This window comes from Podarcis gaigeae, assembly GCF_964106915.1.
Source record: "Podarcis gaigeae genome assembly, chromosome: 11".
Taxonomy (NCBI): Eukaryota; Metazoa; Chordata; class Lepidosauria; order Squamata; family Lacertidae; genus Podarcis; species Podarcis gaigeae.
In genome coordinates, this window is record NC_139687.1 from 41,949,222 (window position 1) to 41,965,227 (window position 16,006).

Sequence of the window (16,006 nt, forward strand, 5' to 3'; positions counted from 1 at the left end):
GCAGCTGGAATTTTTCTTATTTACACCAAGTTTTTCCCAGCCTTCAAAGAAGCCAGAAGCAGTAGAGAATAGCTGTTTATGAATGGCAGTAGGCTTAATCATTACAGAAAGTCTATTTAAAAGAAAAATGGATGTGCAGATACTCAGCAACCATGATTGTTATAGATAGAAACTCCACAAGTGTTCATAATATGTATATATTTATTTAATATACTATACAAAAGTTTCATTAGGACAGAGTAAGAAAGTGAAAGTTTAGCACCCACTCTTTATTAAGAAAGCTTGACAGTTGTCGCCCTTCTGGCTAAGGTCAGGGTTCCCTACTTTCTTCGAGACATGACCTGTATGTAGCATTGATCACATAGTGACAGAGTGAAACAGGAAAGAATTTCCTTTGCTCCCTCTCTTCTCCTGTTCCGCATGATGCATGGCTTGGAATTTGTCCTTCTACAGAAAGTTTAGCCAGACCTTAATAACTCTGACGTAGATAATGAGCATACATAGCCAGCGGGAAAGTGTAACTTGTCTAGGGATCATATGAATTAATTATACTCACACTTCCAAGTCTTTGGACCTTTTACAGCTAGGCCAAAAGTTACATACGGATCGATGTGGAAGCTCACCTGGGCTGAGCTTAACTGCAGGCATCTGGAGAATATATTTCGGAAGGTTAACCACTTGACCAATAAAGAGTTGTTGGTTTCCTACGATTTTTAAAATTATAATCAGTTCTTTGAACAAGTGGCGTTAACTCCTACATATAATATGAAGGCCACAGGAAAAAGAAAACCAAGAACCAGAGTTAGAATGTCAGACTTTTTCACCTATTGCAATTTGCAAATATTTGATGAAAGAACATCTGGACCATAATAACAAAGGATGCACATTTCCCCCTCTAAGTCAGTTTGTGCAGGAATAAATTAAATACAACAAATGTTTTAACTCTTAATATTAGAATGAATGCATTGTTGGGGGACATTTCTACTAGTTTTATATTGACTGGATTTGTGTATGAGTGTTTTTAAAGAAATGGCGAGAGCAATTTGATGCAGTCTGATCCACAGTGGCCACTGCTGCACCAGGACTACTGCTGGGATCATGTAGTTATTATCTTATGCCCCAACTGGCAGCAAAATTAGAAGCACAACAGCTGCTGTAGAAACAAGCACTAATAAGGCAACCAATAGCCAATTGCAATGTCCATGGCAACTCCATGTCACCCACCAATCACCCACGCAGCTGCCACAGCTGCATTGGCCATACATGTAAAGCAACAGTCAGCATGTAGCAATAGCACTGTTAGGACATCACCTTACCCAGTAAACACTTATCACCACACACAAGCAGACAGATAGTACAGGGATTGTTTGGCCATCTCTTCCTAGCTACTATAGCACTGCAGAAATAAAGGCAGCAATTCACACCTAGAACTACAAACCCCACAGTTCATAAACATCATCTCAGGTCCACGGGTTTGTATTTATTATTACACTTAAATTATTCATATATTAATTATTAATAATTTTAATGTTCTGTTTTTTATCCCGCCCTGTTTTAATCAATGTACAAGCATAGTATTAGCAACATTTATGTTGCTCTTTTGAGTGTTCAAAGCTCTTTGCTTACCTTATTTTACCTAATAAATTTTCAAAGCCTCTGTAAAAGAAGGCCAAGCATCATTTCTCCAGATGGTGTGGGGAGTATAAATGTTAAATATTTATTTATTTTAAAACATTTTTTAGAAATTACCTGTGATTAAAAAAGTGGATTAACACATAAACGGTTTTCTCTCTCTCCAAATGATCTTGAATTATTAACCCAAAGGTTTTAACTACTTTAATGCATCATACTGGTAAATCAAATAATCTGTTTTAAGGGCTGAAATTTATGCTCCATTGTAGAGACTATCAAAGTACTTTGCCACAAAGGGCACCATCAAATGTAAGAGCTGTTTCCCATTTGTTAATCCAATTTTATGTAGCAAGTGTGGCTTGGCAACAAAACTGTGGCACCAGTCATAGGGAAGTGATCACTGTGTGAAGGTTTTAAGCACAGTCCCCTGCCACATGAAGAATATGTGGAAGACTTATCAAAAAGTTATTTTATACACACACAGATGACAGACAGACAGATAGATAGATGATAGAATATATGAAAGAGATGTTTTATTTTCAAAGAGACACATAAAATGATACTTGCAATCTGTTCCAATACTATTTCAGTTCCCAGAACTTTGTTCTTTTACTTCAGTGTTCTCCATCCTGGAGTCTCCAGGTGTCCTCCTCCCCTTCCTGCAGCCATCCAGCATGTATCCCAGGAGCTAGGGCAGATGGGGCTGCTGCCTTGCATTTGTAAATATAATAAATATGACTAATAAGGAAGGAACTGTGTGCACGTTTAACCAAATAATTACTGCCAGCACCACAGAAAACATGGTACTAGTGTTTGAAAAATAGAGACAACTGAAAATGGGGACCAAATCCTGTATTAGCAGTGAAATAAATGCACAAGCTGGACAACTAGTAGTATGCGAGGGAGGTGGGAGAATCTTACAAAAACTAGGCAAGGCTGACCGCCTGACATTTTAAGGATCTGGACTCAAATTCAATATGCACTTGCAAATTTTATTTCCCAACAAGTATTATGGTAAGATGCTAATTTACAAAGCTCAAATTCTGAGACTTTAATATAGAATATTTAGCCGAAGAGGTATATTGCAAAAGTGACGTTTATCAGCTGTATAACTATGGAGTGCCACAGGAGCACATTAAACATCAGAATTGTAACAGGAACCTTTGTATGAGTTAATACTTTATTATTCCTTTTGGTGCTACACTGTATCTTTGTACTTTTGTCCTTCCAGGCTGTGACACTTCATGGTTTAAATTTTTGTTTTCCCTCTTTTTATTATGTTTGTCCTTTTGTAACAAATCTGTTGATATCAAAAGTGAGCTAACAACTTGTAAATCATAATTCTGCTCTTCCAAGCAGTACTTCAGTGTGTCAACTCTGTGCAAATTGTAATCGGCATTTTAAAAAATGCAGATAACTTATAGTATTTGGCATGACCCAATCTCCTCTGCTTGGGAAAAAATTGAAATTATCACCCAGTATAACTAGTACTGCACAACTCCCTTATTTTCCCTTAGGGAACTAACCCCCCACTTTCATCACTGGTTACCTGTAAACATTCTTTGGAGGTCAGACACAGTGGTATCATTCACATGTACTGTAACTCTAAACACAGTTTAGCATTACAAGGCTGAGTTTCACCAAGCCTCAAGTTCATACACTAATTCTTATTACAAGCTCTGAGGAGCTTTTGTTTCCATTTGAGCTTAACTACAAGCTTATCTTCAATCTATGGGTGACTTTAAGCGAAGCAAGCCAACTTCAAACCAAGGGTAATGAAGTTGGTTTGCTTCAACAAACTATTAATATTAACCACAGTTTAGAGTTTGGACACAACACTGATTGTGGTTCAACCATAATGGGTACCGTACTTCTTATTTCCTTACGCCTATACTGGAGGAGGGGGCAGGACAAGTGCATGAACATAAAGCTCGCTGCAGCTCATCTTCAAACTCTATGACAAGGATTAACATTACATGCAAATGAAGACAGCAAAAGCTTCACTCACTGTACTCAGTGTATGATTAGCAACAAGTCCGAATGGATCGCTGACTGCATGGATTATTGTGCCCAAATTATTTAGTAGCAAGATACCGCAACACAGAATTATGTTTCAAAATTGTTATAAGGGGGGCTTATGCACTGCATGCAAGGGACAGTGATGGGGAACCTATGAGCCTCCAGATGCTGATAGACTATAACCCCCATAATCCTTGACCATTAGCCACAGTGGTTGGGGTTGATGGGATGTGGAGTCAAACGTCATTCCTGCATTGCAGGGGGTTGGACTAGATGACCCTAAGGTCCCTTCCAATTCTATTATTCTATGATTTGGAGGGTCACAGGTTACCCACCCTGGCACAAACTGTTTCAAGTGTGAACCAGCAGAATGATGAATGCTAAGTGTCTGAATATGTTGCAGTTTCCGAAGGTGTAGCTGCACCGGTCTGTTGCAGAAAAAAAAGGAGTCTCACATAATTTTAAAGACTAACACATTTATTATGGCAGGCAAAGTACCCTCTGTGCACTACAGCACAGGTGGTGTTGCAGCAAGCTGAGAGAATCCAGTTTTATGCCAGTTAAAAAATTTAAAATGTGATGTTCCTTCAAGTGAGATGTGTCGTGGTTGGGACATTTAAAGTTTTCTTACTTTAAGCAACTGATACATTGTTACTGGACAACACAGACACGGAGTATTGATTGTAGCCATTCACATAATTTTTTGCCTCCTGTGAAATAAAAGGCTTTATTTCTTAAACTCACTTGAAGATCCCTTCATTTGGAGTAGAGCCACAGGCAGAAATTGAAACATCTGTTTCTTACCAAGCAACAGCTCAATATTTATACTGACAAATAATTAGGCTTACTATGATTGGGGTGGCTGCCTTCTTCCAGCATGTGTCATGCTTACCAAAGAACAGCACTGTGCAATGTAAAGCAAATTGGGGGGTGGGATTGGACAAAATTGGGAAATCCTTCCTTCTTTGAGCATATAACCAGTTCAAGCAAATTTACATTAATGGCCATCATTTACCTTCCTTTCACCTATTAACCTACTATAAAAATATGAGTGTTGAAAGCTGTTAATGTCCCTTTGCAACTAGTGAAATATGGAACTGTAAACCTGCTGTGAGATGCACAAGTTGGTAGAATTGTTTCTTGACAAGCAACTGGGTACAATTTTTATTCTTCTTGACCATACCTTTATGATATTAAAGGTAACACTTCCTATTTAAGATAGAAGACTGTAGAAAGGAAGGGGTGGGGTGGGACCAATGCCTGGGCACAGGGTATGAAAGGTAAGCAAGGAGGCGTGTGCATGTATCACACAAACAAATTAGGCATTACACTTTGTCTTCATCTAAGCCTCTTCCTTTTTCTTTTCTCAATGTGCAGCCTATTTAGATGTGACATTTCAAGACATTTCCCTGCCTTCACATCCATTGGCAAAGGACTTAAAAGCAGTTGTCCAAAGCTCAGAATGAGAAGACTCCTCTCCCCATGAGGAAAAAGCAGTGGTAAACAGAAACAATTTTTGGTATTTTGTAGATGATTGTATATTCACTATGATTTTAAAATATTATTTCATCCAATATGCTTAGCAGTCACAAAAATCATGTAAGTTATCAGGCTTATGTTTGAGCAGCTCCACCATTCAAGCCATAAAGCTTTGCAAGCCATCCACCATGAAGTCAATGATCTGTTCAGATGTGCACTAATGCTATGGTCTTAATCAGTTCACACAAGCAAGTATTACCTTTTATACATACAGAATCTTATTCAAGACAGAGAAGTTGAACACCACATCATATTTTATTTGCATGCTTACAAAAGTAAAAGGTGTGCATCCAGTTCTAAGAAACCATTTCCATATATGCTTAGAAGACTGATTCATTATTATCTATGCTAGAAAAAAAGTAACTCACAAATTGGCCCTCCGTTCTTGGACATGTGGGATAAGACTGATTATTCTGTTTCAGAAAAATAATATGCCCTAATATATATGAATACCCTTTTCGTACCAGGAAAAAGGAAACATGGTTTCCTATTGCATCCATCCAGACTGAGAAAAAAGAATAAAAGATACTCATATGTCATTTCATAGTTCAGTATTGTAGATCCAGTTTTGCAGAACTCCCTCCTAAATGAGACAACACAGGCTTTTTAAAAATAAATAAATAAAACCAATATGGATTTTGGAAGAGAGCTTAAAATGCATTAGCTTCCATAGCATAATACATACTTAAAAGCATAGAAAAGATTTTCAAATTACAAACTAGCTCAGATATTTAAAGACTGCATATTGGCTATGAGTCCTAGAAGACTGGCCCCCTGCCTTTTAGGCCTTTCCCCACCTGGACTGGGAGGGTGACGCCCTGGCTGGCTGGCTGACTGACTCCAGCTACAACAGCGGAGGATGCTGAACAATGCTGGGGTATTGTTTAGGGTTTTTTTGTTGGGCATTGGGTGGGTGTGTTGTTGCTGTTGACTTCTGTATCTCTATTTTGGATCTTATGATTTATGTGGAAATTTTGTTGTTTACTTTTTGATGCTTGATTTATTGTTTATGACTACTTTTGTTATGTTTGTAGTTACATAATATTATATGTTGCAAGCCACTTTGAGCATTGCTTGAACTTTGAAAAGGCAGTATATAAATAAAATGATTGAGATGGTCTCCTGATATTCTGGTCCATGCTTCAGACCATAGGCTGAACGCACACTTCTGTGCAACCCTGTATGGTTGTGGTCTGAATCACTGATCTGACCAGTTGCAAATCAGTGCTTCTTATAACTTGTTCTCTTTTTGCTGCACACTAAAGACAGAATGCTAGAATGTTTCAACAATTTTTTCAACCAAAGATATGTTAACAGACAGCATTTCCCCAAACACTATAAATATTTCCCTAATTTCACAATGGCTTTATTTAGCTTTTCCTTTGCTTCAAACTAGTTATTTCAACCTAATGGAACATCCACTGATAACAGCTTTACCCTGTGACATCTCAGCACAAATTTTCTCCAGCATATGCTGCTCCTCAATAATAAATGCAACTACTAATTTGCACCCAATCAAGAAGGTAGAAGTGGTGGCACAACTAGCTTTCCGCACAATAAAAAGTATGTCCCAGATGCATTTTTGTCTTTGCAAGGAACTTCTTGATCTCCTTCTTCTTAACCTCCTTGGTGTTGCATTTCCTTCTGAAGGAAAAGATGGTGTATAGGAGAGAAATAAATAGGACGAAAGGATGCTTCCACATGGGGGCTTGATACTGCAAGCAGAATACTGGCAACAGAATTATTTTTAATTTATTGGTATTTCAATGGAAAGGGTAGACTCAAATTCAATGAGGAGAAAATACAGGCTGGCATTCTGGTGGAAAAGACATCACATGGATGCTACAAAAAGCATGCATGCACAAGAAGAACTGATTCTATAATAATCAACCACCGAGAAGTACGTGAAGATAGCCTTGCTGCTTTCAGAACAAATCCTTGTGATCTGTGGATGCAAGGAGCTCTTGATGACAAACTCCCACAATTCCTTAAAAATCCTTAAAATATAGTGGCCTCAAGTTAAAAATAGATTGCCTCCAGAATACAAGGTCACTTCCCACCTCTGTCAAGCATTTATTTATTTGCAAGACTGACTGAGCGAGAGCCAAGGATGGGGAACCGATGGTTCTAAAAATGTTGGTGGAATGGACCATAACTCCCATCATTCCTGACCATTTCCATGCTGGCTGGGGCTGATGAGAGCTGGAAGTCAAATGACATTTGGAGGCAGCGTCTGAAACTCAGATATATAATCTAATTGCCAAATGGCACCTTAAACCTAGGCTGCAGTTGCCACAATGCAATGCCTAGCCACTGTTTCCCCCCCCCCCACCGATGCAATTATTATTATTATTAGTAGTAGTAGTAGTAGTAGTACTCATTCCATTTTTATGCTGCTTTATATTTCAAAGAACAAATCTCAAAGTGTTCTACAACACATTAAAACACCAAATAAAACAATCCAGGATAAAGCTAATTCAAGCTTAAAGGAAAATATTTCAGATCCTTCTCTAAGTGACATTTTGCTTTCCTCAGTCACCAACCTGGCATCCCAAGATCGCCACATGGTTGCAATTGGACCTGCGCTAGTCGCAAAATGTGCCTGGCGTCTGGCTAATTTTGAACATTGTTTGGAGGGTCACTCAATCCTACTTTAAGTAAAGGATAGCTTCAAATATAGATAGATGATTATAGTAATCTAGGCGTGAGGCTATGAAGCAACGAATTCAAAGTTTCTAGGCATAATCCAAAAAAAGCTTTTAAATCAAACCAAGATGGGCATATAGTTCAACACACTTAAAATATTAGAGCAGCCCAGCTGGATAAGAACAGGGATCCAATTAATCTAGCACCCTGTTTTAAACAATAAACAGCCAAACACTTCCAGGAATCCCAGAAGCAGGGCATGAAAGCAACAACCTTCCATTATTTTTTGTTGTCCAACAATTATTCTCATGCTTCTGATATCTAGAGCAGACTTGGTCCATGGAGCATCTGAATACCACTTGCTCAAGTGAAAGCCATTGTATTTATGTCTTAGCTGACCACACATTTGGTTGACCACCATGAGAATAGTGAGCAAAATTGGTTAGGTCTTTAGTCAGATCGACCAGGGCTTTTCTTTTGTCCTTATGTTATTACCTGAAGGGAAACCAACTGAATTCATTCACTGCTCCAGAGAGGATCAAGTCTCTGACCAGTTACCTTGGATAAGCCCATAATTATTTATTTTAATATATTTCATATACTACATACTTATTGTGTCTTCCCCTCCAAGAAACTCAAGACACTGTACATTGTTCTCTCCTGTCCTTTTATTCTCACAACAACCCTATGAGGTAGTTTAGGCTGATAAGATAGTTACTGGCCCAAGATCAGCAGGTGAACCTCCTGGCTGAATGGGGGTTTGAACGCTAGTCTCCCAGGTCCTAGTTCAACACTAACCATTACACCATACTAACTCTCTCACTACAGAAGTCATAAAATTCTAAACACACCCAGGACTCCATTGTCTCCTCAGGGCTGGAAGAAAACACATGAGGTATCTTCATATTTGTCCTTAAATGTAAGTTAAGATATCCACCTTTTTAACATTTTGAATTAACAAAACAAAACCCAACCACAACTGGTTGTAAATCTTAACTGAATCAATAGGGCATATAAATTCAAATCCGCTAGGAAAGTTGTCCTGAGAGTCACACAAGGGACAATGTCAAAGGAATGTTTACACATCTCAGAATTGTATCCAAGCAATTGTGCTCAAAAACACAAGTACCAACAATTTTTTTTATTTATGTAATTTATATCCCGCCGTTCATTCGCAAGTAATGGGGGGGTCACAACAATAAAAATACACAATGAAGTTAAACAAAAACCTGAAAACAAGCATGACAATATACAAACCATGTCATCTGTTCTTTCCTAAAGCTATGGCTATGTATCACTCTTCACTCCCCAAAGACCTGAAGCTAAGAGGTAGGCTTTCAGCTGTCACCAAAAACTATATGTGGGAAAATAATTGTGTGGAATACAAGTACACTTTTTGAAGCAACCCTCAGCTGTATTATCATTTGGTATGATTGATATCATCAAAATAATTAAAATGTTAGTCTCCCCTATTACTGCTTATCCAAGGAAGTTTCTGCATAGGTAGAAACAGTCTCATAATCACAATGATTATGAGTCAAGTATCAGGGCTATATGAAGGACAAGCAGACACATAACATTTTCTTAGAATAGGCTACTCTGAAAGTATCCTGACTGTGTCCCTTAAAATATATTCTATTTATCCTCTCCATCCTAAAGTTCTGAAAAAATGTTACACACATCTGCAGCAATTATTGTCAGTTCACCACCCTGATTGGCCATCTTCCCCATGATGTAATCTATGCTCCCTGAATGATTTCCCCTGAAGTTCCTGTTTTTAATTAATAAAGGAATGATTGAATATGCAATAATATTCATGCTGTGTTTTCATGCAATATTTTTTAAAAGGCAAGTAACCAATTTGTTTGAAAGGTTGAAACATGCAAAAGGGTCAAAAGAGTTTTGATTCACTAGTATATGCATCAGCCACTACAGCCATGAACCGCAGAGGAAACTAAGCAGAGGAAAAGTATCTGAATCAAGGCAACATAAATCACTGTACACTCAGAATTGCTTTCTATCATTTTTCAAAAATCCCAGAGAATAGGTGAGGAGCCAGAAGCAAAAAATGCAGTGATTAGCAGATGATTCAGACTTTGAAAGAATGGCAATCTGGGCTGCAATGAATAAAAAAATGAAGTACAGGTACAAACACAAAGTTCTGTATGCAGCCAAAAAGTTACCAAATGCAAAGTTATAGAATGAGGGATACCTGGCTTTGCAGCAGTACATATGAAAATTATCTCGGGGTTGCAATTTATCACAAGCTGAGCATGACTCAGCAATTGCAAAAAAAGGCTAATGTAATTTTGGGCTGCATTAATAGAACCATAGCTTCCTAGCCACTACTAGTAATAGCTTCAGTTTATTCTGTCCTAGTCGGACTTCATCAACAGTCCTTTATCCAGTTCTGGAAGCTGCATGCAAATTATCAGGAATAAGTGGTGTTACAGCCATCTGGAGATGCTCTAGCTCTGAATTTCCTGCATCAAGCAAGAGCTTACACTAGATGGCCTACAAAGTCCCCTCCAATTGATCAGATGTACCAATAAGTGTGGGGTTAAATAATTTATTTACATCAGGTTTCAGGTATCATTTCCAAACAAACATTCATACTAACTAACTGGCAGAACAGTTAGAATTTATTTGTTTTAAACTAATTACAACAGGCTGTAGCCAATGCTCTACATGCATTGTTATGTGGGTACAACTGCACTTCCATTTCTTATTCACCCCATGAACACCCCCAAAATGGTGGTGGCCCCCCCAACCCTCCAAAGCCAAATCTGAACTCCTACCTTTGTATTGTTGCTATCTGTATACCTGCTATTGTATACCTACTCTTGTATTGTTGCTATTTGTATACAGTTGTACCTCAGAAATTGAACAGAATCCATTCCGGAAGTCTGTTTGACTTCCAGAATGTTCAGAAACCAAGGCCAATTGGTAGCTGTGGAACCCGTGTCGGTCATTTGGGTTCCAAAGAACGTTCGCAAACTGGAACACTCCCAGGTTTGTGGTGTTCAGGAACCAAAACGTTTAACTCTCAAGGCATTCAACTTCCGAGGTATGACTGTACCTGCAGCAATCAGCATAAATACAGCTTAATTTTGCAGCTGGTGTTCCATAATACAGAAGGATGTTATGTATTTTGTACTTTATCCATCTTAGTGCAACTTTTATCCCTTCTGCTCACAATAGATGAGCTAAAATACAATCTATGATAGAAAACAACTATACATTAATTTACTGTACAACTATCACCAGACGTTAAGCTGCATAATGGCTTCCTAGGGATACTTAAAAGCATATGTTGCCAATATGTTACACTCTAACCAAAGCTTTAACAAGTTTGTCAATGATGCATGTTTGTGTTTATAGGGAGATACAAACCTGACAGTAGAGATAAGCAAAATGTAGCCTTTTATCAGTAATTCAGAAATCAATCTCAGAACAAGGCTTGACAATAGAAGGTCTTCCCACCATTTGTTTAACAAGGTACGATGTGACCCAGGATCTGATCTCTCAAACCACTTTGAATCACATACATAGCTTTATAAGACAAGCTAATAAGCTGTTGCTTCTCCAAATAATTTTGTTAGGACTAGTAGAACATTTAATACTGCATAAATAAATACACAGCAATTACAAAACAAACGTATAGAAAATGGACATTGATGCACAGAGAAGCATTAGCTGGATTACAGATTTTAGTTGGATTACAGATGTGAATTAGTAGACAGACTACAACTGAAATTATTCTGTATAAATGACTAATAATAATTTGGAATTCTGGATTTTATATGGAACAACCCAGGTAAAGTGTATTTGTGCTCATGGCATTATAGGATAGAAATGATGACAAAGAAATTATGAAAACACATACACATACACACCACACACAAACTACTCAAATAAAATTACAGTATTTTACTGGAACTCTCCAGATTCACTTCAAAAGCTTGCAGTTGATAAAACATAGTAGCACCACACCCAGCAGTGCATTTCTCATTTTGGCTAAATGAACTACCTATATTTTGAATTCCCAGTTCTCCCATGGAAAGTGCTCTCAACTGGGAAGGATTAATCAGTCCTATTAAGTGGGGTTTATGAAATGGCTACACATTTGAAAAACTTCATCTTACTGTTTCATGGACTCTACAAAGTGAAGTTACCAGTTATACATTACATATTTGCATAATGGATGCTGCTAACAGCAAAACAAAAACAAAAAACATTTCTCCCATTTTAGCTGCTTCTTAAGGCAAGGTGAGCTACTTCAGCTCCCACAGCCATATTCATTATATTTGCAAATCTAGATGGCACCATTTCTCATTTTGTTTTGTTCTAAACTATCAAAAAATTCTAAAATACTGTAACAGGATAACTTGCAACTATCCCATAGTTTTCACAGTGCAGAATTGTTGCAATGTACAATATTTTGGCAGCATTTTTTCTTTGTGGGAAAAAATAATACATAGATGTGAAATGTACAAGGGCTTTGGAGGAAGCACACGGTCTGCTTATTGGGCTGAAAGGAATCTCAGCCAGCCTGCTTAAAAATATTAGCAATAAAGTATTAACAAGTTCACGTAGGAATTGTACTTTGTACTACACTCCCCCTTTGTACGAGACATTTCAGTAGAATTACGATAAACTGCTTACAGGATTGAAGCCTACAGCTTCTCTGTGCAAAGGTAAGCTGTACTGTATTAATGTATTTTCAGAGATAAAATGCTTGAGCTACTTGATTTCACCCACTTTTTAAAATTAAAAAGCCTGTTTCCTTAATGGTTATTTTTATGTCTTATCCGTCAACATGAACTTATCAAGGATATTGCCTCTTCTTCCAGAAAGGCAATATTAAATTAGGCATTTAATAAGTAAAAAAGCTACAGCTAAAAAAATTTCTAGATATAGGAATGAGGTGAAGCATACTATAGGCTAGTTAACAAGTATCGATCTCACTGCACTGTAGAAACACAACGAAGCACCTGGTATTTAATATTAATATTATATTGCTATATAATGGACCCTATCAAATCTGTGAAAACCATTACAACAAATGCTCTTGGAACCTCTTCTGTAACTACTAAAGGATTTATAAATTTAAATGAATTTCACTTGTGTGTGTGAAAATGTAACGAGGATATCCAGTAAGATTCTCCCATATATGGAGCAGTAACTCAACATTTCAACGTTGATGATTTCGCCCAATGCAACAAGTGCTTAAATAAATGAAAAAAGAACCTGAGAATCCTATCTGAAAGATACATTTTTGCCAATGCTTTACCTGTCATTATTCCTCTGTTACAACCATGTATTGCTGTATTGTAAGATACAGAATAGCAGAATACAAAATGTTCATTTCCCAGAAACATTTCATTCATGTTTCAGCACTAAGCCTCCTCAACTAGCTTATGTGCACTGGGAAGTTCACTGACTACAAATCATTTCCTCTGTTTGGGTTTTGTTTTTTTGCAAGTTGCATATAATCAATATGAGTATGTCTGCCACTGTTGATTAATCAGTGGACCATTACTAGAGCTAGTGTTTACTAGAATGTTGGTGTCTGTTTAATTAACAATGGATAGTTGTTAGTATCAAAGCTAAAACAGTCCCTGACCATCAGTTAAGCCTCCAGGGAGCAATTTATTACTGTCACACAGGTCTACATTTAGTTGTACAGTAATTTTAAAAATAGCATTGATACTAGCACTAATGCTGCAAACCTAAGCAAGCTTACTAAAGTTGGTCCTACTAAAATTAGTCTGTTTTGGTTCAGAGGAAATGCATTTATGATCAGACTGCAAGTCCTCATTTACGAGCAGTCAGGTCTGCTGTTCTCAGATTAAGCTCTTTTCCAGTGTGCACTGATAGCAAGATCTGCACCACCAACCCACAGCACAAAGTTTCTGAGGGAAAACAGACCAAATGTGCCAATCCAAAGCAGCAAGGCTACACGGTTTAAAACAGCAACAGGAAATCTGAATGGTTTCAGCTATGAATTAAAAGGCACTCCAACCATCTTGTGCTTTTTACTTTAATAGCCACAGTTGGTAACCTGCGCTTCTCTCTCTAGAATAAGAACAGGCTACATTTTGCAAGGTCAACGCTTGAAACAAAACATGGCACACAATCTCCTACAACGTGAGCCACCTGACATCGCACTGCAAGTTTCTTAGCACAAATAGGGTATAAGGCATGCATGTCTATACATTGCATTCTCTCTTAAGAAGACCCACATAAAAAAACAGTTCCGCATTTTCAAGCTGCAATGAGGTGGAACACGGCACCGGGGCGGGAGAGAGAAACGCTATCGTGGTTCTTAAATATCAAGAATGGCAACTCCAGGGGATTGCAAACTGCGACCAGGTTGCTAAATGATAGGCATGTCAACGCAGCCGAAATATTGTTTAAATAGAAACGCACGTTAAAGCAGCTTCCCCCCACAACTCCGGATCCTCCTGCCCACAGCGAAAAGAACTGCCTGCAGAATTAGCGGGTTTAACCGCATTGCAACTGAATGGCTGATACATCCGGTCCTGGGTCCTCCTCCTCTTCCACCAACACCAGCAGCAGGACAAATTCAAACTTCAAAGCCTCTCTGCAGTCGCTGGGCAAATATCAAGCAGCCTTCAGCCCCGCAGCGCCCACACATTCCCAGCACTTGCAACACCAACGATCTCGAGCGAAAAACCGGGGGGGGGGGGAGGCGCGCGGGGGTACCTACGAAGAAATGCAACCGAGGTAGCGAGGGAGGAAAAAGCCACGGTGCCAAAACAATGCTTTCCCCGGGAAAGAAGCAGCGCTGCACGCCGGCCGGGCAGCCGAGAGCGACCCCTGGCAAGTTTTCCTGGCGAAGCCCAAGCTCACCGTGCAGCTTGCACGAGTTTTAAGTTACTGCAGGCAAGGCGGCTCAGCGCGAGCGTTTGCAAAGGCGCCCGGGCATTGCACGCCTCCTTCCCGTGCAGCACCTGCCCGCCGAGCGGGGTCCCCACAGGCCCAGCCCAATGCCCGGGAGTCTCTCCCGCCGTTCCCAAGTGTCACCGCCCTGCCCTGCCCCGACCGAAATCAGACCCCCACACTCACCCTGTTCCGCCCGGAGGGGGCGGCGGCTCCACGGTCGTCTTCTCGGCGGCGCCAGCTCCCGCAGCTTGGCTCGCGGCGTCCGGCAGCGGCGCGTCGGGGTAGCCGGCGAGGAGGAAGCCGCGGCTGGGAGAGGACGCGGGGCTGCCGGGGGTCGAGCGCGGCTGCGCGGCCGACAGGGAAGAAGCGGCGGAGGAGGCGGCTCCCGAGAGGCAGAGGGGCAGCTCCGGGCACTCGGCGGGCTCCGGCAGCCCGTCCAGCTCCACGCTCCGCACTTTGCGCAGCTGCTTCCGCCTCCAGTCCGAGCGAGGCTCCCGAATGCCGCCGCCGCCGCCGCCGCCGCCGCCCGGGTCTCTCGTCAGGAGCCCGCCGCCGCCGCCGCCTCCTCCTGCGCTCCCAGCCCCGCCGCTCCTCACAGACTTCGGGCTCCGGGCGGCCGGGACGGAGCAGGAAGGGGAAGCGGAGGCGGCGGCGGCGGCTTCCTTACTCGACGATAATCCGACCGAGGAGGAGATGCGACTCGCAGCCGCCACAGCAGCGGCAGCCGCCGCAGCAGCCGCCGACCCTCCTCCTCCTCCTGCTGCCGCCGCCATTTTCTCTGGCGGCTCGCATCACATCCCACACACCACTCGCACTCCCGTCAGCCAGTCGCACCGGGCTCTCTGAGGCGCGCGCGGGCGGGCGGGGAGGGAGGGAGGGAGAGGAGAGGAGAGAGAGCGAGCGAGGGAGAATGGCCCGGCCCGGCGGCCGCTGGCACGCAAGCGGCGCGGGCTGCGCAGGCTGCGTAGCGCCGCGAGGAGCGCAGGCTGGGCGGGCCCAGGTTGAGGGGGCGGGAAGAACGGAGAGAGGAAGGAGGCGATAGGTAGGCGGCAGGGAGCGGAGAGGCGCGCCTCGCGGCCGGGCCTGCCCCTCTCTCTAAACGCCGCCTCAGGCCGGCCAGGTACTGGCTTGGCTGTGGGAGCTGCGTGTCGGAAAAAACAAAAAACAAGCGCTGCTCCTCCGCCTCCTCGTCCTTTTCCCACAGCCAGGCTGGCTCTGTCAGCCGCCCTGCTTTAAAACATTAGGGAAGAGGGTGCTGACT

At 41.2% G+C, this 16,006-nt stretch overlaps 1 protein-coding gene across 6 annotated transcripts in view; it reads right to left on the reverse strand.

The window, feature by feature from the left end:
* Positions 1 to 15,738, reverse strand: part of MAP3K1 (mitogen-activated protein kinase kinase kinase 1) — a 61,294-nt gene extending 45,556 nt beyond the window's left edge. The window contains exons 1-2 of one of the 6 annotated variants that reach the window (XM_083703407.1): positions 15,418 to 15,688; positions 14,929 to 15,307 (exon numbers count right to left, since the gene is read on the reverse strand). Coding sequence is in view for 4 of the 6 variants with exons in the window: in XM_083703404.1 (XP_083559530.1) it covers positions 14,929 to 15,518 (590 nt within the window). In the remaining 2 variants the exon portion in view is untranslated. Of the gene's footprint in view, positions 1 to 14,712; positions 14,850 to 14,928 lie in introns of those variants that run through there. The other 5 variants (XM_083703404.1, XM_083703406.1, XM_083703405.1 and 2 more) reach the window with 5 other exon arrangements.
* Between the last annotated feature and the right edge of the window lie 268 nt (positions 15,739 to 16,006).